Source organism: Electrona antarctica, assembly GCF_951216825.1.
Source record: "Electrona antarctica genome assembly, chromosome: 3".
NCBI lineage: Eukaryota > Metazoa > Chordata > Actinopteri > Myctophiformes > Myctophidae > Electrona > Electrona antarctica.
This window is the reverse complement of record NC_136808.1, coordinates 16,374,478-16,395,092: the sequence shown is the minus strand read 5'-3', so window position 1 is coordinate 16,395,092 and position 20,615 is coordinate 16,374,478. Positions and strand designations below refer to the sequence as shown.

Here is a 20,615-nt window from a genome sequence, read left to right as displayed (position 1 = left end):
CAAACAAAGGGGGGAGAGAGGAGAGAGAGAGAGAGAGAGAGAGAGAGAGAGAGAGAGAGAGAGAGAGAGAGAGAGAGAGAGAGAGAGAGAGAGAGAGAGAGAGAGAGATATGACTATGGTCTAGATCAGTTGGGGTTGGCTTTGGGCAGACGGGTGCTAAATAGGCTACTACACTATGACAAACACCAGTTGACAGACCCCTTTGTTCAAATCCCCTGCTTCTAAAGACATTCTTACTGTGCGTGGGTGTGTGCTTGTCTGAGACCGAGTCCGAGTGTGAGTGAGAAAGAGAGAGAGAGTGAAGTGCTTCTACCAGTAGGAAAGAGAGGGAAGAGATCTGACGAAAACACTGACTCAAAATTCCATCACCTCAGCACTATGCCATTGCCATACACATAAATTATCATCATTGAACCTCACAACCGACACAGACTTAACACGTGACGACATTTACAAGCATTGACTCGAAGAACAAAAGAACAAAAATATGCTAAAAGAAAAGCACATTTCTACCCTCAATTGACACCGATTAGAAAAAGAAAATAGAGAAATCATAACAATTACTCACACAATTGTCTCGGTTAGTTGGACCATGGTGATTAAATCAAAGATTGAGAGTTTAATTCCAAAATAGAGAACATACAGTACGGAGAGGCTTTGCCTATGCAGTGGGTATGCTCACTGCTAGACACACATGGCCTTGATGGTCAAGTTCATTCACATACGTAGAATACTGTCTTGTCGCGTGGATGGGGAAAAAAGAATGTCACTGGGTGGCACTACAGCCAATCAGGTTATGTGAACCATCTGGCTCAGGGCAAAGCTCTGTGGGAAGTGTGTCAAATTCCTCTCTGCCCCTCCTCAATTTGAAGATAATGAATGCAGCCACTTGCATCGTAGAGCGGGCCGACCACCGGGACCACAATCACTGCTATGGACACAATTATACAAAAATACAACTACGTCGCTGAAAACTCATCTACCACTTCTACTAGAAGTCTACACCTTAATGGAACCATACTGTAGTGTCACTTAGTATTCTCATATGTAGACAATTCACTATATTTCGGGAAAGGAATTACATCAACATTTCAATGTTTTAAAGGGATAGTTCAGATTTTCTTTTTTACTTAAGCTGTATGAAATACTTGCCATTGATATAGTGGTTGCAACTGTATTAGTTGTTTGCCTGAGTCCCGTGGTGAGAGTTCTGCTCTGGTTTTGGTGAAATATTAAGTAGTTCCGGTCATTTTGTGGGGGGCACTGGGGCCACGCATTAAAAGTAAATGAATCCACAAAACTAACGTCATTTGTATTGTTGACCCATTTCTAAAATATTAGTGCAACTTTCATACATTTTGACCCCTCTATCACATGGAACTATGTTTTTTTGTGTCCATAATCCATATCACTACGCCCAAAAAATAGTTGTGATAGAGGGGTCAAAGTTGAACGAAAGTTGCGCTAATATTTTAGAAATAGGTCAACAATACAAATGACGCTAGTTTTGTGGATTACTTTACTTTTAATGCGTGGCCCCAGTGGCCCCAACAAAATGACCGGAACTACTTAATATTCACCAAAACCAGAGCAGAACTCCCACCACGGGACAGTTGCAACCACTATATTAATGGCAAGTATTTCATACAACTTAAGTTAAAAAATTGTGAACTATCCCGTTAAGGGGTTAAAAGAAGATGGACATTAAATACTGTGGAAACTACACTGCTGCCAGTACATCAAAAAACACTTACAGTGGAAGAAATCTGTGCAGGAGAGAACCTGCCTTCCTCCTGCATTAAGAAAGCATGGTTACATCACAGTTTGACACAGGTCCCATTCATGAGACACCATATGGAGATTAAACTATCATCATTATACATGCAGCTAGGGAGCAGGACAACTGAAATTAGCAACTAGCTAGCGGGTTTTAATTATGGGAATATGCAGACTAATGAGAAACTATGGGGTTAATGCAGACCTGCTAGTCTTTCAGCTGTAGGTTACAATACCTAGCGCAGTTCAGCTAAAAAGCTCTGCTACCAAAGTACCAAGAGACCTGGTGCCCATTAGAAGCAGTGCTGAGTCTTGGACAGCAGGCTTGGGCTCTAGCGATTCCATCTCTGACACAGACATCCAGAACAGGACCTGCAGGGCAATGAGCCCCAGATAGATCCATGACACTGTTCCCATTCCCAACCCCACTCTGCAGTCTCCAGCAAAGCTAATGATTGTGACCACAGGCTAGCAGGCCTGCCGTGGCTCTCTCTCTGGCCAATGGCAAAAAACACACTCACCCGCAGCGTCAGACTGACAAGCCTGTCTCACTCCACAATACTATACAAGGCCCTTCCAATCACCTCGGCAAGGCTGCCATCTGGGAAGGCACCATATCTAGCTACATGTCTATCTCTAACTATTCTTGGGTTTTGGATGGATGTCACCAGCTAAAGGGAGCTATTTACACAGCCTCTAAACTACAAAATACACTGCTCCAAGCAACTTACTGTAGCCTCCAACTTGGGACAAGAGTTTTTTTTCTTTTTTAAGAAAAAAAAAGAAGAAAAGAAAGAGAGACAATGAGCATAGGATACGAGCATAACACTTTTTTTGTATCGAAAATGAAATTTCATTAATCGTTTTTTTTTGTATTATTACGATGATAGGCGCTCCTTTGTGGTTCTCGTGATTTAGCCTGTGTGTGTGTTCATATCAGGTTATATAGATTATAGATGGTGTTGTGTCACAGATGCATGTATCATTAAATAAATACAATTAAATGGAACAATGTGGAACATGACCCTTTGTGCTTAGAATTGCTAAGCTACTCAATACTACTGGAAACAGGCCACATTGGCACCCTGTAATTAAAGATAATGATGGGAAACAGAGCCAGCTGCAGGGCTTCTGGTGGACAGGCAGCCTCTGAGCATCTATAGGGAAACAGAGCCAGTGCAGGGCTTCTGGTGGTGGACAGGCAGCCTCTGAGCATCTATAGGCCATGTAAGACATGCGTACATAAAGAGACGGAGTAAAGAGCCAAGTATCTAGCAGACCATCAAAAAGACCCTCTTTACCTGGAGCTGGATCAATAGCAATGACTGACCTTGACCCCAAAAGTAAGGCATTATGGGGGCACATGGAGCTACAGTACCGGAGGGACGGACCATGACAATTTATTTTTGATGTGCTTTTATCTATTGATTTATACCGGGACCCCTAGGGGGTCCTCAGAGTTACTAATACAAGCCAAATCCAAAACGCGTAGATCTGCTATTTTTGCCATTTCTGTATGCTACCATTGTACAATGCATTATAATAGTTGAGTGATTAATCAGACTAATTTATCTGGAATTTTTTTATGTCAATTCATTGATATAAGAAAAACTAAATTATCCCTCCAAAAAACTAAATTATTCGGCTTATAAGTCGGACATTGTTTGTAAAATATTTCTATATATATATTTCCGGTTAATTCCCCAGCCCTAGTTAGTAGACATATGGAGCTGGAATGGTATCATTGTGGATGTATATGGCCATGATGACTGCCGGTTTGGAGATCATTTGTGTTCATGATAAGGCAGACAAACAGCACCAAGGACTCCCTGTTGAATGTCCCCTTGTTCACCTACCTGCCGTTGCTCATCTGGCGAGGCGAGTGGCGGACGTGGTCAGCTGTTTCGGGCCGGTCAGGCGAACGTGATCGACTGCCCAGGGCTCGACCGTGCGATTGGTTGGAATGGTCTGATGTCAGTGAATGTATCTCTGAAATGTCTGGAAATTGAAGAAGACTATGTTAGGACAGTGGTTCCCAAAGTGGAGTCCGGGGACCACCAGGGGTCCTTTGTGGGGGTTCCAGTGGCTCCCAAGTAACAATACAGATGTAATCCTATATTCTGAAAATAGTCGATCTACAAGCTCACAAAAGAAACCTTGATGAAATGTGACAGCAGCTTAACAACTTGTACAAAGTTCCCTGGCACAAAATATGTTCAGATGGGCGAATACATTCTTATTTAACTTAGGGGTCCTTGACATTAAAATGTTTGATAACCATTGGTCAAAATTGGTACAGAATGCCAAAAGTTAAGGAGAAAGGCAATCAAATGTTTAAATTGGATCAGGATCTCCCTTACTTTCCCCAAATGCCTTTGTAAATCAGGATTGTGGCTCATGTGGACACAGTCTCAGCCTCCAGCTGTTTGCAGCTGGGAATGATCTAAAGCCTGATATATTCTGAAGTTGTGCACCAGCGTCACACACCAAAAATAACTACTCAACAACCTCACAATGCATTTGTGAGCTTGTAAGTTGGCTATTTTCGGTATGCGACAATGGCACACAACTAAGTATAAATAAATCAGGCTTTAGAAACATTGTATAACAAATGCTAAAAGGACTCACTTCTGTGCAGTGGTAGACGAAGAAAAACATTAAAAAAAATCTTCTTTGAAATATAGTGGGGATGGAGAGTAGTCAAGTAAAACTTGAGCTGTGTGACGCCTCACCATCTCTGTCGGAGTTGTTGGCGGATGGGATGCTGTCGTCCATATCAGGAATGTTAAGCAGCGTGGCTCGCTCATCTCTCTGCACCACCATTTTTAGCTTGCCTTTTGACCTCTCAATCAGCTTCTTGGCATCGATCAGTGACAGGTTCTCAGTGACGGTGCCATTGATCTGGCGGAGGACAGGGAGCAGGTCAGCTCAAGAGTCAAATGTACTTTAGCTATTGAAAAATAGCAGACCTACAAGTTCATAGCTATGAACTTGTAGGTCTGCTATTTTTGAAAAATCGTAAAAATGCGGCACAAATCTTTGAATAGGTATATATTCTTTCAGAGCGAACTTTTTTTTATTTCGACGTCAGGCCTAAATGGGTTAAATAAATACAATTAAATTGAACAATGTGGAACATCACCATCTTCATACAGTAACTCTGGACATTAGCACATCAAAGAATTACCAATGGCCCAAGTTCTCCTTTACATAATGATGTGAAAAGTATAATGAACCCTGTAAGGAAATCTGTTCTCTGCATTTGGACGCATCGTACTGTTGGGAACAGCAGGTACCCACCTAGGGGGGCCCCTCGGGGAGCAATTACAGATTCAGTGTCTTGCTCAAGGACACCGTGACACGAACCAGGAGAAGTCTGGAATCAAACCCGGGAACTTCCAGTTCTCAGACGGCCAAAATGTTATGTGCAACCATGCACTTGTACCAGTACTTTTACTGCTGTCAAAGACATTGAGTGAGAATGATAGCATGTATAACATAAAGTAGGGAGGGTCTCACTCAAATATTTAACCACTCACTATGAACTTGATATAATGAAGTGTTTTCCGTGCATTTCCTTAAGTTGTTTTTGAGTTTTCCTGTCCAGTAAGTGGTCAAGAACAAAGGCATAATGGAATGTGTGGTATTCCTTCTGGTGAGCAGGCATGCTAATGAACTATGACCTCACTCTGCAGGCTGCTCCCAGCAGCACACAGATTATCACAGCAGACAGATGAAAGTTGATCAAAAAGGACCCCTCCCACACGTCTCACTTAGATTCTTCCAGTACCGTTCCCTCCCCACCCTTCCGTTTGTGCCCTTCATTTCTTTATCTCACTTATCGGCCTTCTTCCATCGTCCCTCATCGACCCACCACCAGCAGACATTATCTCACTTATCGGCCTTCTTCCATCGTCCCTCATCGACCCACCACCACCACCAGACAGACAGACAGGTGAGTGTCTCTCACCTTGAGAACAACATCTCCCTCCTGGATGTTGCCATCTCTAGCAGCCAGGCTCTCAGGAGAGATGTCCTTTACAAAGATGTGGCTGGCCAACCGCAGCCCGTATTCTGCTTTCAAAAGAGAATTAAGAAATGTAAGAGAATATACAGTAAGAAAAAAACGCAAACCACACCACACTGACCACAGATGTCCTTTGATCACCACAATAAAGATATGCAGGTCACGCAGAGCAGGGGTTCTCAACGTTTTTGGCCGGGGACCCCCGGAAATGCTTTGGCAATGTCTCGGGACCCCCGCCCCGCCCCCTCCCGACCCCCAATATAAATTGACTGCTACAATAACCTTAAACCATTTTGGGCGGGAACCCCTTTTGGTGTTTTAAGCATTGTTATAATTTAGCTATTGAAAAATAGCAGATCTACAAGCTCATAGCGTGCCACCGAGTGGCGCGCTACGAGCTTGTAGGTCTGCTATTTTTGAAAAATCGTGAAAATAAAAATTAATTTTTTTTTTTTTTTTTTGTAAATAATTTGGGAACCCCCTAAAATAATTTGGCGACCCCCCGGGGGGTCGCGACCCACGGGTTGAGAACCCCTGACGCAGAGGATGCATTCCTTGTGAGGGGACCACATGGTACACTGTAAGAGGTGCAATTACATCACAGTCGTGTTACAATTCATTTCCGTTTTTTTTTAGGCAGAAAGTGGCACCTTCATTCTTCCGGGACTTGACGAGGGTGACCTTGGCAGGTCTGGGTGGGGCGGACGAGGCTTGCGAGCGTCGGTCAGAGCGCGGAGAGATGCTCCTCTCCCGCGAGGCACTGGTATCCCGCCTGCCGCCGCTGCCGCTATTGCTGCGCTCATGGCGCCTGCCGGGGCCCGTGCCGCTGCTGCCGCTCGCCCCGCCGTACGCCACGGTGCCGTCGTGGCGGTTGTAGCCGCCGTCCTCTTCGTCGCTGTCTTCCTCTTCCTCGTGCTCGGACATGGTTTCCCTGTCACCGGGTCGAGACATAGGAAGCTGCACCTTCCGTTTTCTACGAATAGTCTAGAAGTGAGGGAGGAGGAGGGAAGTCTGAGTGGTTAAGACACAAAGTAATGTCTTTGGAACTACAGTACACTATGAGGGTTTGTTAGGGATGAATTGATCAGCCGTTGATCAAAATTAAATTGGTTGATTTTGATTCCATTTGACGTGATAGATGCTCTCCAAATTGGCCGATGAATATATCTTATAAACGGATATAAAGTTTAAACATATATCTTATAAACATATTTCTATAACAAATATATCTTGCAAATAAAAAATAAACTTTGAAATAAATATAAACCAAATGCAAATAAGTTATAGAAATATTAGCTTCTCATTATGTAGTGTTCATTTAGCCATTTGTAACTGTGAGACTGTACAAATGAGTTAAATATACATAAGGAACTTACTATCTTTGCGTTCTTGCCACTCTTGCGGAGCTGCTGCACAGCGTATGCATGCTCTACGTTGTCCATAGAGACAGCATTAACCATAACCACTCTGTCATTCTCTCTGGAAGGAAAATGAATGAACAATGGGTAAGGACGTTAAGTTATCACCGATCGGGTAAGTCATTGTCAGTCTATATACAGTGCTATGCAGTAGGGCTGCACAGCATATTGAACATCATCATATTTCCACCACAAGTTATAAGTTTGGCAATATTTCAATGTTTAATATCGTTCGTAATAATAACCCTCATAATATTCAGTGAAAATGAACGATGATTTTGTCAATCATTGAGAAACCAAGGTAGGTTGAACGTGTTTAACAGGACACTACTGTATATGTTTATGAATACCGTAGTAATGCATTGTGTGATAAAAACAAAAAGTGAAGCAATTGAGATTTCATGTACAATGTAATATGGGGGGGGGGGGGGGGGCTCTATAAATACTTTTCTAACTGACTTAACTATATATCTCTGCTGTCGTAGGAAACCTCATAACTCCAAAATGTACATTTTTCAGGAAAACCTTATATTTTTTAATTCACCAGCTCAGTGGCCTTGTGGTTAGAGTGTCCGCCCTGAGACTGGGAGGTCGGGGTTCAATCCCCGGCCGGGTCATATCAAAGAGTCAATGGGACCCAGTGCCTCCCTGCTTGACACTCAGCATCAAGGGTTGGATTGGGGGTAAGTCCCTGCGACATACTAGCGCCATGTCCAGGGGGTGTACTTGTACATCAAGCTGCCTCACGCTACAGAAACAGGAGATAGGCTCCTGCCCTATGGGCCCCATGGCTCGGCAAGGCTACTTACTTATATTTTTAAAACAAAGCAATACAGCCTCGTCAAAGTTGGTGGTGTAACTTTATATATTGTCAATTACTTCCATGAGAGGGGAAGAGTTGGAGGAGTTAGTTGCTTTAGCAGACATTTTGAGGGTCCAATGGAGTTAAGAGGTTTCGCCCAAAGCACTTTTTACTACTCAATATTTTCGAAACAACACACAGACATAACGGGTGTTCAATAGCACTGATTTATGCCAAAACAAATCAAAAACCTCAAAAATGGTTTCCTCCCGACGGACAGCAACAATATTATGCTGTTAGCTTTACTTACCTTTCCTCCAGTAACTGTACATACACTATGAACATAAGGAATGCTTCACTCTGGCAGTAATGCTTACTTACTGTAACAAACCCTCCGCTGGTCCTCCTTTCAACACGTCGGAGATCACAATGGATGTCTCTCCGCTCTGGAAGTGAGGGTTGTCCCGGCCACCTGAGATGGCAATGCCAAAGCCGAACCCGGGGGCCTGCACACACACACACACACACACGTCACGCACGTGGCACACATCAACTTATTACTGGTGAATTGATAATAGGTCAATGCTTTGATGCACTTAAGTTGGCATGCATTTATTTCTTATCTAAATAAAAAACACCACATCCTTATATGCAGAGCAATTACGAGTGCACAATGGAACTGCTGTGGAAAGCTAATTGGAGATTCACTATTGACAGTACACATTGGCAACAATCGCAGAAAGCCACATGCTTGCGATTAGTTCTGCTCGTTGCCATTTCACCACGACCACATACCCAGTAACTGCTGGGATGTTTCCGTTGTGGTTTATAGGACCACAGCGATATGGTGCAGACAGACAGCAGAGGAGAGAACCATGTGATGCAACTAAAGTGGCTAAATCTTACAACCACAACAACCACCACTGCTCTCACTCGGACAATTCTACAGCTTCTTCAAACAAAAACATACTAATTAGATTACAGTAAGCTGGTATGTCTAGACAGGTGCTCTCTGCAATGCAATCCCATCACAACATCAACCTACTACAGTTTAGGTTGTCAAAGTGGGGCCAATTGGAGAGGGGGAAAGAATGTTATATACAGTGTGTACGTATGTGATTACAGTGTATGTGTGTACACACACACACACACACACACACACACACACACACACACACACACACACACACACACACACACACACACACACACACACACACACACACACACACACACACACACACACACACACACACACACACACACACTTGAGGTAAGGTTCAGCGTTTTGCTCTCCACACACAGCAGCAGCGCAGTGGCATGCAGCGGAATGAACGACAGGGCTTGCCATCTACCACTGGACGCATTTGATGCGTAAAAGAAAACCAACGTTGAGATATTGTCGCCTCAATTTCAGACTTTTGTGGTCAACGTCTGTCAATTACTGTTATTTATTGGACTTTTATTGCACTTAATAACGAGTCAGTGTCTCTTGTCTCTTGCTCCGGTCTGTGAGTGCCCAGGGCTGAGCCCCGCCCTCTTGTGAAACGGAGAGAGACATGTCAAATGTCAAGGCTTTTTGTTTTTGTTTGCCAAAAAGTCACACTGCGCTCTCTGTGTTTTATTGATTGTTATACTGTTGATCCGAAGTGATTCATCTGGCTGCATATACAGTGCATGATGTGCACAGGGCAACGTGCACAAGGACAACGCCATACTTTTAGGCTCTTTCCCTAAAAAGTTAAGAGAGGAAAAGCCCTTGCTGCCAATATGGAGGAAGTGGAGAGAAGTTGGGAGGAAGTGGATACTGATTTGTCTTCCTCAGACTGCACTTCCTGCCATCTGGATTCCCTCGCCATTGTTTCGGCAAAACACATCCTGCTGCTGTTGCAGCTGGCTCACACACTCACACACACACACACACACACACACACACACACGCAGAAGGATTGACAGTGGACAAGAGGAGGGAAGGTGTGTGTGTGTGTGTGTGTGTGTGTGTGTGTGTGTGTGTGTGTGTGTGTGTGTGTGTGTGTGTGTGTGTGTGTGCACGTGCATGCGTGCGTGAGTGAATGAGTGAGTGAGAGAGAGACACAGACAGACAGAGAAGGAGGGAGAGAAAGGTGACGTGAAGATGGCTAAATACTCACCCTGTGAAGTGTCACAGTGTGTTGTTCCCATATGACAGTCTCCTCCATCGCGGCACTCTGCAACACAAGACAGAAACAAGTACAAGGTCAGCATCAGAGAGCAACCACATTTTACATACTGGAATACTTCACAGCCGCGTTACATCACATCACATCTACTTCTAAATAGGTAGAATGGTGACCAACATGCACGCATGATGTTAGTTAGCCGTCTCAGATTTGAAACTTTGTTTTCTAAACTTTGGTTCCAGTTGTACATTCTGGCCCCTTTTCCACCAAAAGAACTTTGGTTCTAGAACTAGTTCTGTTCTTTGATTGGTTTATATCACATCTGCATCTTCCAACCTGAATAGTGACACACCCACTTTGGTTCCCACTTCACGGCAAGAAAGGGTTTTTTGGTTCCAGTTCCGAACCAACTTTTAGGATCTTAACCAATGAATTTGGTACAAAATTATGTGGGGGGAAAATAACGGAACCGGTTCAACCCGGGTCTCTGAGTTACAGGGATCCATCCAATAGGAACTGCAAAGGAATCCAGTGTGTCCCACTTTGAGAACCACTGATATAAATAATATATTATTTCCTATACGATATATACATAATACATATAACAAAAAACATTGCATGGATGCACCTGGGACGTATCCTCAGTGATGTATCCCAAGGTCATCGGGGTTTCGGGTCTCTCGAACATCATACCCCTCACTCAGGCGACCCCGCCGGCAGCCGGGGTGATCAAGTCCCGACTTATGTCCCAGTAGCTAGCTACCCTCAATCAGTCCCACTAGGGCAAAACCAGGGCCACACAATCCGTAGGAACTACTCCAGAACAACTCTGCCAGGGCTGGGAGGTACTCTTCTGGCGCATGGAAGGACTAGGCTCTGTGGGTTGACTCCTGTCAGGGCCCCTCCTACGTCTCACCAGGTCTCACCAGGCCCAGGACCTGTGCGTTGCACCAGAGTCCCAGCACCAGACACTATCATATATAATTGTCCCTCACCCTCATACAATATTGTGCTGCTACTTTCAAATAAAAACTTTTCACAGCATCGTTACAAAGTGAGAGCAGAGTTGTAAATGAAAATGTTTCATATAAGGGGAAAAAAAGGAAATATACCCCCACCCACAAAAAAGCAACAAGACAAAGTACAATACCCAACAGATACAGAATACATACATGATATGTATTGTATATACACATACACAAAAACAAACTGAAATATTACTACTAGCTGTCACAGATGACCTAGCATGACACACCGTCTGCTTGTGGCAACGTGCCCAGGTTGACGCATAACTGTGGCTGGAACTGGAACTCTCTCACAAATATGAAAAAGAAATTATGTACGCCATTTGCACATGAGTAAGCAGCAGCCAGCAGAATTTTTTTCTTTGGTTTTTTTTTGTGTGGTTGGAGAAGTTCATGCAAGGTGAGCCTCTGAGCTAGCCCCTGGCACCATCCAACTGTTCCTCTGGCCTGCCATGCTGCATTAGCCTAATGGCACAGGCAAAGGCTCAGGCCTAATCAAACACCAGCGGTAAGTACGCACAAATGAAATCATCTCTCTTTATTCTGTTTTGTATTATCACGTGTTTAACTTCAGTTTCTGCTTACTGTCTTATCTTATGGCGAAGGCTTTTTTGCCTTCCATCCATCTTCCAAGTCCTGTTCTGCAGTGTAAATTTCCTTCAGGATTGTGAAATGGCAACAAACCTTTAAATACATCATAACATCTGGTCCGAGAGCCACAAAACTGCAATATGCAGAAAAACACAACCGAATCCCATGAATAGGGATAATTCCCAGTTTTGAAAATACCATGACTCGACACACTGCATTCTTATTGAATGCTTACAAAAATATTTATACTTTGTGTCAAAAGAGCAGTATCGCACATTTGTAGAGCGAAAGTATTATGACATAACATATACAAAATAAACCTGAATGTTTTCCCAGTTTTCAATTACAGCTCTGCCCTGCATCTATTCAGCTGATGAGGCAGCAGTGTCCAGGCCAAATTATACTTTCCACGTCTGCATAGCCACAAGGGTCCGCAATGATACCTTTCAACACCAGCTATGTCCGCGCGTTCATCTGATGCGCAATGCCTTTTGTGGGTGCGCAGGTACGCTGACCACACATGCGCTATAAAATGGACACCGTTTGAGAAGAGATTGAGTAAGGAGATCCATATGAGCATGTGAAAATAAAATACATGACTTGATGACTTGAGTGATTGGCGGGTTGGCAGGTTAGATAAACGGTGTACAAGCACAATAAAACAGAATGGGTAACAGTAACGTATATGCACAGAAATTATTTAACCCATTTTGGGCGGGAACCCCTTTTGGTGTTAGCATTATGTCATGCTTTAGCTATTGAAAAATAGCAGACCTACAAGCTCATAGCGCGCCACCGAGTGGCGCGCTACGAGCTTGTAGGTCTGCTATTTTTGAAAAATCGAAGAATGACTGAAAAACATAGCTTTTTCAGAAAACTGTCAGGATGTAGAAGACATTTTTAGAATCTGATCTCAGGTCAAAATGGGATAACTCTTGTCACAATGGCCGCTTGCACAAGTCCTTCACTTGTCCGGAAGAAGGTTGCGGCTGAGTGCAGTCTGTGTTGTGCTTGCTCTTGAACGCATGCAGGTATCAAATAGAACTTATGTACAGAATCGCGTCAAGCCTTTATCCTGTCTGCCAACCTGCCTTCAGCCTCTAATGACACAGCTGGCCACTGCAGGCTGCTAAGCAGTGAGCAGAGGCCAACATGGTGGGGAGCACTGGGGGGACCAGGCTAAGGACGAGACACAACGTAGAGACTAAACACACACTCAGCCACCACCACCACGCCTTCTGCAATCATCAGCTTTCTTAAAGATGATAGGCCCTGTCGTCAGTCTAGCCCCATCATCAATGTAATCACGCTCCCTCAACCCCTCATCACCATCCTTAACAACCAAACCACACACCTTCACAACTACCATCTATGGCAGTATCATTATTATTATTATTATTATTATTATCACCTTCAGTGTCATCTAACCTACAGTCAGGCTATAGGCTAACATCAGTACTGCTGATATAGTACAGTATGTACAGTACCCACTGACGTTCCCAGGTACAGACGAGGACCGCTATAGTGAACCAATGAGGGATGAGGGCTGTGTCACGGTGTGTGGACAAAAACTGGGCAGATACAGTATGCTGTAATGAGTAATGACTTTTGAACAGCAAGTCAATGGTGATAACTGAAACAGAGTAAGAGAAAAGGTACAAATAAGACATGACAGAGAGACAAAGATAACCCTGTTAAACACCATAACCCTCATACTACATTGCCTACAGTATGTCCATGCGTGGCTGAGATACTGCAGGACATGTTTGTGGACTCTTTTCCCCTATAAGATTCAAGCTACATAACATTCTACTGATAGGAGAGAACACATATCCAGCGGGATTAGCTCAATAAAAAGGGTCTACAACAGTCAATAGGTCAGGGCTTCAAAGCAGAAGCATGTTGTGGATGGCTGTGGCCATTTCTTTTAGAAATAAATCGCACCCGTGTCAAGTGATATCATCATACATCATCACATTCCGGCCAATTGGCATCCTCACGGTCCTCATATTTTTCTGTACTCACTTTTTACCCTCAAATCCAATCCGGCTAATCACTTGTGGCGTCCTCAATGTTCTGTCCTCACATTTTATCCTCAGTACGTACATTGCTATTGCTCAGCCAATGAAATCATCGCTATGGGGTGCTCAGCCAATCAAATCATCGCTATGGGGTACACACAAACACACAAAGCTGGGCATAGGAGGGGCTGGCGTCCCTCAAACAAAAAAAGTTTAACTCCAGCAAAACCCCTCTTGCATTCCTAGGCACTGTATTACATTATGAGTCAGTTGACCTGAACCTTCTTTATGTGTATAAAGGAACAGTTAACCCTTTGACCCCGATTTGCATGGCGGCTCTGTGTTGATGTTATTTATGGCTATAATTGGCGCAGAGGGCTTGGGTCTCCCAACGCAGACCCCTCCTCCCTGTCCGTCCATTCGTCTCCCACAGCCACACTGCTATTGTGTGAGGGGACCTGACCCATTTAGCCAGCGCTAACCCCCCCCCTCCAGTGTCTCCACCTTCTCTCTTCCCAAAAAAACAAACGCACACACACACACACACACACAGTGTCTCTCTCACACACACACACACACACACACACAGTGTCTCTCTCACACACACACACACACACAGTGTCTCTCTCACACACACACACACACAGTGTCTCTCTCACACACACACACACACACACACACACACACAGTGTCACACACACACACACAGTGTCTCTCTCACACACACACACACACACACAGTGTCACACACACACACACACAGTGTCACACACACACACACACAGTGTCACACACTCACACACACACACACACACACACACACACACACACACACACACACACACACACACACACACACACACACACACACACACACACACACACACACACACACACACACACACACACACACACACACACACACACACACACACACACACACACACACACACACACACACACACACACAATATTCAATCATCCTTCCATCCATCCATCCACTCACATTCATTCATTCATTCACTCAGCAGTGCAGGCAGACAGAGCATGCCATGACAAACAACAGCATGTTGGGGTCATGTGACTGAGCCGGCAGGCAGGCAGGTGGCCTTGTCCTTGGACCAGGGGGTGACGTTGAGGGGCGGGGAGGAGGAAGACAGCAAGGCCATGGCTGATGGCGTGCATACGTACCACACAACAAGACACACCGACAGGTTGAAAAGCCCTTAATGTACTGTTTTTCTCAATTATCTTCTTCTCCCTTGTTTGCTCCCACCCTCACTCTTAGCAACACACCCGTGCACTATCCATGTTAAACCTTCAGCTAGAGGCCTAATCCTTTTCCAAAGCGAGCAGACCAGACATATGAGCCTTCTCATAAAAAAAATACCCCTTCCTCTCTGCCAAATCCCAGCCACACGTAGAGTGAAGTCCAGCTGTATGTCCAGATGTTGCCCATGGACAGTCGCACAGCCCGGCTGTCATCTCCATCCCTTTGGCCTTGCAAGGGAGGGCTTATACTATAACAGGGAGTATGATCCATGTGGGCGTTGGTCTGTTTGCTCCGACCATAGGTCAGGTGAATGAGTCAGAGATAGCAAACTAAATAGACGGCCTGTGTTTTTGCGAAGTAAAAAATAACTAAATGAAAATGTTAATACTGTATGTTTGTTTTCTCTTGAAAGATTCCGAGGGCGGCAGCTCCACATGAACAACTCATACTGTGTAACACTTTGAGTTTAGTTAATTTGATTTAACGGTAACTGTGTCTTGATAACATCATTGCCCTTATGTGCACTCACTGTACAGCACAGTTCCTGTTAGATACAAAAGATCTTTTCATTACAACAGTGACACAATCCAGTCAATCGAATTATGCCGAGCCAGTAAAAATGACTTAATTCTAGTAGTCAAAAGGCGCTACATGGAAACAAGCTAGGATTGCATGCTTCCTGAGACAAAACAAGCATTTAAATACTACACGCAGCAACTGCCACATTTCTTCTTATTTTTGGCATCAAAATATTTGCGAAAAAGAACTTCCGTACACCCATGTGTTTAAAAGCAGGTGCGTAGGTTACAAACAGTAGACTAAATCAACCATAAAAGACATACCTGCACACTGCCACTTGCACATTCAAGAGACGGTATTTTAACCCATTCAGGGCTGGAACCAGGTTTTTACACTTCAAGATGGGAACCCCTTTTGGGGTTCTTGTTGCAATAACATTTTTGTAATTTTTGAATACGTTTTTCCAGAAAAAAACAACATTGTCATGTAGACCTTCCTCAGGCATGATTACCTGTGGCAGTGTACAGGTAATATCTTTTGTTGATTTTGCCCTCAAAATCTAAATGTTATTTTTGTATTCAAATCATTATGGATCATATAAATGTTTCACAGATATGTCTTGCACATTCCAATAACATTATTATTATTATTATTATTATTTGTTGAAACGGTAATACTCCATGCAACAGTGTTGCTTTCTTATGTACTGTTGTAACTTGATTTAATCTGAGATGATCAGGTAAGAGCAAAGTTACTGACCGACAGGAATATGAAGCAACAAACCGATAAGCCTCAACTTACTCACCATCAATGATGCGTCCATGGCATGCAGCCTACTAATGAACAATACAATTCGTCGTAAAATCATCTTAGGAAAGCTATACAAAACAAAAACACATTCCAGCCGGCGGTCGAGCCAATTGAAATCTGGGAACCATAGAAAGGCGTTCCCCTCGTCTAGGGGGAGCGTCTCAGCGACCCATGTGAGGAGACCATGCGGAACACAGCCCAATTCATACTTTGTCACACGACAGTGTCGTGCACCTCCAAGCTCACAACAGGTCATAAGAATTAACCCATTTTGGGCGGGAACGCCTTTTGGTGTTTTAAACATTATGTTATAATTTAGCTATTGAAAAATAGCAGATCTACAAGCTCATAGCGCGCCACCGAGTGGCGCGCTACGAGCTTGTAGATCTGCTATTTTTTTAAAATCGTGAAAATATTTATTTCAGAAAACTGGAGGATTTAGAAGATTTTTTTTTTAATTTTGAGGTCAGGCCTAAATGGGTTAAGCAGCGGCGATCTAAAATTAACGAGTGGCGGACACCGAGAAGGGTGTACAGGTAAGCATGTGTGCAGCCGCCCCTTGAGCGTTGAAGTGAGTGTTTACTCCACTGAGGCTAAAGCTCTGAATCTCAGATGAGATTAAGATAGTAATTAATCACCAGTGTGCGCAGCAGTGATTACCATGCAGGCTGAGTAAACGTGAGGTATGAGCAGAGCTGGAGAAAGAGGAGTCGGGTCTTTTCAAATCACACATGAAAAGGTATGGAGATGGGAGATGGGAGCATCTGCATTAGCAGCTGGGGCAACAGCACATGGGGCAGCAGGTCGGAAACGAGTGTATTAGGGATTGGGGCCGGTACGCAGTTAACTGTGTACACAAAATGTTTGGTCATGGGGGGGGGACACTTTGGGTCTGTGCTCTACATGTAATCTTGTCTTGAAACTTCATTTAGCACTATTAACCCATTTAGGCCTGACCTCAAAATTAAAAAAAAAATCTTCTAAATCCTCCAGTTTTCTGAAAAAAATATTTTCACGATTTTTCAAAAATAGCAGACCTACAAGCTCGTAGCGCGCCACTCGGTGGCGCGCTATGAGCTTGTAGATCTGCTATTTTTCAATAGCTACATCAATAGCTACATTATAACAATGTTTAAAACACCAAAATGGGTTAATTGAATGGTTATGCTGACGTGCTCAACTAGCAACAGGGCAATGATCGAATAGCAACAAATAAGCAAGACAATGACAGTCACAGCTCATATAATTACATTATATGCTATGCTATGCGTCCTACAAATCACATTTTTCGTTTTGGCAGACCAGAGTTTCATAGGAAAGACCTTACTTCACTTAAAACACGGTCTGGCACTTTGATTTTGTAGCCAAGGCGGTGCTTCAATAAACATTGTTCTCTGCAGAGAATCATCTTCAAGGTCTGGACTCTGGAAACCTGTGAGTATGAAAAATCCCGAACACGTGCAGGAAAGCATTACGACCTGCTGCACCGCACATTTCTTGGTGGTTGAGGCTCAGCAATGAGTACCAACCTGGTAATCTGATGTAGTATTAAAAGAACATATCACAAGATCTGATTCTGCGCACCATCTCTGGTGGCCAAAACCAATGTTTGATTTTGAAAAAGAGAAGAAAATGAACAAGAAAAATTGTAAGTAATGTAAAACAATGGTGAGCTTGATGGTGCATGGACTGTCGATCGGCTGGTGTATTTATATATTCACATAGCTCTGTCCAGCAAGGCTCTGTGCTGGGAAAGAATGAGCAGGCATTGGTATTGGAAACACACACAGAGCCATGATCTAAAACTACAGGGCCTCTTTGTTCAAACTACGGCCCGGGCTGGTTGAGCCCAACCCAGTCCGGCCTAGCAGTCCAGTACAGATCATTCTGTACTGGCCCACTCAGGGCCTTCAAAGGCCTGAAATCAGCCCAGTATCCAGGTTGCACTGACTGATTGACAGAACGTCTGACTGAATGGATCGTAATAACTTGCTGTGGAAAGCTAGGATACATACGGACAGGACTGGTATTCAAGGCTTCTCTGCATATCTCTCATTCAATTTCGATCAAATACAACTGAACAGGTGAGGATGAGGTCATCTTATGATGTCTGATGCCATTAACCCATTTTGGTCGGGAACCCCTTTTGGTGTTTTAAACATTATGTTGTAATTTAGCTATTGAAAAATAGCAGATCTACAAGCTCGTAGCGCGCCACCGAGTGGCGCGCTACGAGCTTGTAGGTCTGCTATTTTTGAAAAATCGTGAAAATATTTATTTCAGAAAACTTTTTAAATTTTGAGGTCAGGCTTGAATGGGATAAGTGAACAGGAAGTGCAGGAGAGCGAGTGACAATGCAGGCCAACAATTCGTCGGTCTCTAACGGTCGACAACCAGTGTTGCATACTTGCATTACTCACCGCTTTTCCTCCCACAGACATCTATACAGACATTCCAAACAAATGCTTCATGCAGTGGGTGTATCAAAACACACAAAGATATGGCACAGCCATGCACAACGGGGCAGTCGGAGATAAAAGGCCAGAGTAAGAGAGGCCGGGCCAGACGACTCTGGCATCATGTGCCAGCATTTAAAAAAAGAAAGTGCTTTAAAGCCAATTTGGTATGGAACACTGACTTCTGAGGAGTTTTGTACAGTTAATACTACAGTGGTGCTTTGTACATCTACAACCGGGATGGTCCTGAGCACCTCTATGTATTTTATGAAAACCTTATAGTATTACTTAAAGGGATATTTCACTTAAAAATAAATTAGATCAGTTTATTGTCTACTCACTCTTTTGTGAATACTCAAACCCATTGTAACTTTAAACGACATTTTAACCATGATAGATACACCGAAAAACAATCACAATCATAGATTCTGGTGACTCATACTGCCCTCCTAATGGGTGAGGGGGCCGTGTTTTTTTAATTACTTTTTTAATTTATTTTTAATTATGTTTTATTGTATTGTTTTGTTTCCCAAAAAATTATAAAAATAAATGAAAAAAGTAATTGAAAAGACAGTCTCCTCACGTATTAGGAGGACAATATATCAGTCACCACAAACAAGGACGGGTGTTTTCAGGAAGGGGGTCATTTCCAACTAAATTAATATCAAATATCTAAATACTAAATAAAGCAACTTAAAAACTGTCCGGGGTGTTCACATAAGCCTGAGTAGCCCAAGTGAAATATCCCTGTTTAAGTCATTCACGTTGTATTGTGTTAGACTAGCAGTGTAAGCCTTAAGGTAAGACCCTGACAGAGCTTTAGGTTAGTGTGTCTCAGGCAGGAAGTAGGCCTAACCAAGAGCAGCCAGTGGAGCGCACAGGAAAACTCTCAACTTCCTGTTTGCAGGAAATAGCTTCCACAGAAAAGTCCCTGTGAAGAAAAACGACAATTCCTGCTTGTTGTAGTTTACCTCATCTTAAGATCGTTCACGCTGTCCATGTCAAGGCTTGCAGTCCATAGAGACTGTCACTGTATGCGGGCATGCTGTACTCACATTACATTATATAATATTATATTATATTATAGCGACCATAGGTCGCAGTTTACTATGAAAACCTGCAAAACATGTCAGTTTCCCCCCCCCACCACCCCGCCCCCCCTTTTCCCCTCACTGTATATGTTTCTTTTCCCTTTTTACCTCCATTATGATGAATTCCTGTTCTGTTCTTTGTCTATATAGAAGTGTCTATTTGTACGTCTCTAAATGTTTTGATGAATTGAACATGGTGGACCCTGTTGTAAACAAGTGTAATGCTTAATTGGGTCGTCCACTCACAGTTAACAGCCTTTGTATTGAGTTTGTGCTTGAAATGTACTGTAATTCTGCAAACTGTTAATAAAATGTTCAATAAATCAAAAAAGTCAGTCCGTCCGCCACGCCTCGTGACATGCTCCATATATCGCCAATACAGCATTCATTCCATATGTAGATCTGACCTCATCTGACCTCATCAAACCCTAGTGTATAGACATTGCCCCTCGCTTCTCGCCCTCAGGGCGTCTTACTGGTATTATATTACATTATAATTATACGATCTAGGCCTAGGGCTAGGTTAACGATTGTGTCCACAGTACATGTTATGATAATTGTGAATTGAATCTTAGATTGCCTCCAACAATGACACACGAATAGATCACTGTTGTAACAGAGCAGCAGATCACAACACAACTGCCCTG

The 20,615-nt window shown here is 43.5% G+C and overlaps 1 protein-coding gene across 10 annotated transcripts in view; it reads right to left on the bottom strand.

The window, feature by feature from the left end:
- tjp1a (tight junction protein 1a) overlaps window positions 1-20,615 on the bottom strand; it is a 90,271-nt gene that overhangs the window by 49,200 nt on the left and 20,456 nt on the right. For 5 of the 10 annotated variants that reach the window (XM_079497269.1, XM_079497273.1, XM_079497274.1 and 2 more), the window contains exons 2-8: window positions 10,174-10,230; window positions 8,405-8,529; window positions 7,180-7,282; window positions 6,454-6,787; window positions 5,747-5,853; window positions 4,509-4,677; window positions 3,633-3,774 (exon numbers count right to left, since the gene is read on the bottom strand). In XM_079497269.1, coding sequence (XP_079353395.1) covers window positions 3,633-3,774; window positions 4,509-4,677; window positions 5,747-5,853; window positions 6,454-6,787; window positions 7,180-7,282; window positions 8,405-8,529; window positions 10,174-10,230 — 1,037 coding nt within the window. The remainder of the gene's footprint in view (window positions 1-3,632; window positions 3,775-4,508; window positions 4,678-5,746; window positions 5,854-6,453; window positions 6,788-7,179; window positions 7,283-8,404; window positions 8,530-10,173; window positions 10,231-20,615) is intronic. The other 5 variants (XM_079497271.1, XM_079497277.1, XM_079497275.1 and 2 more) reach the window with 1 other exon arrangement.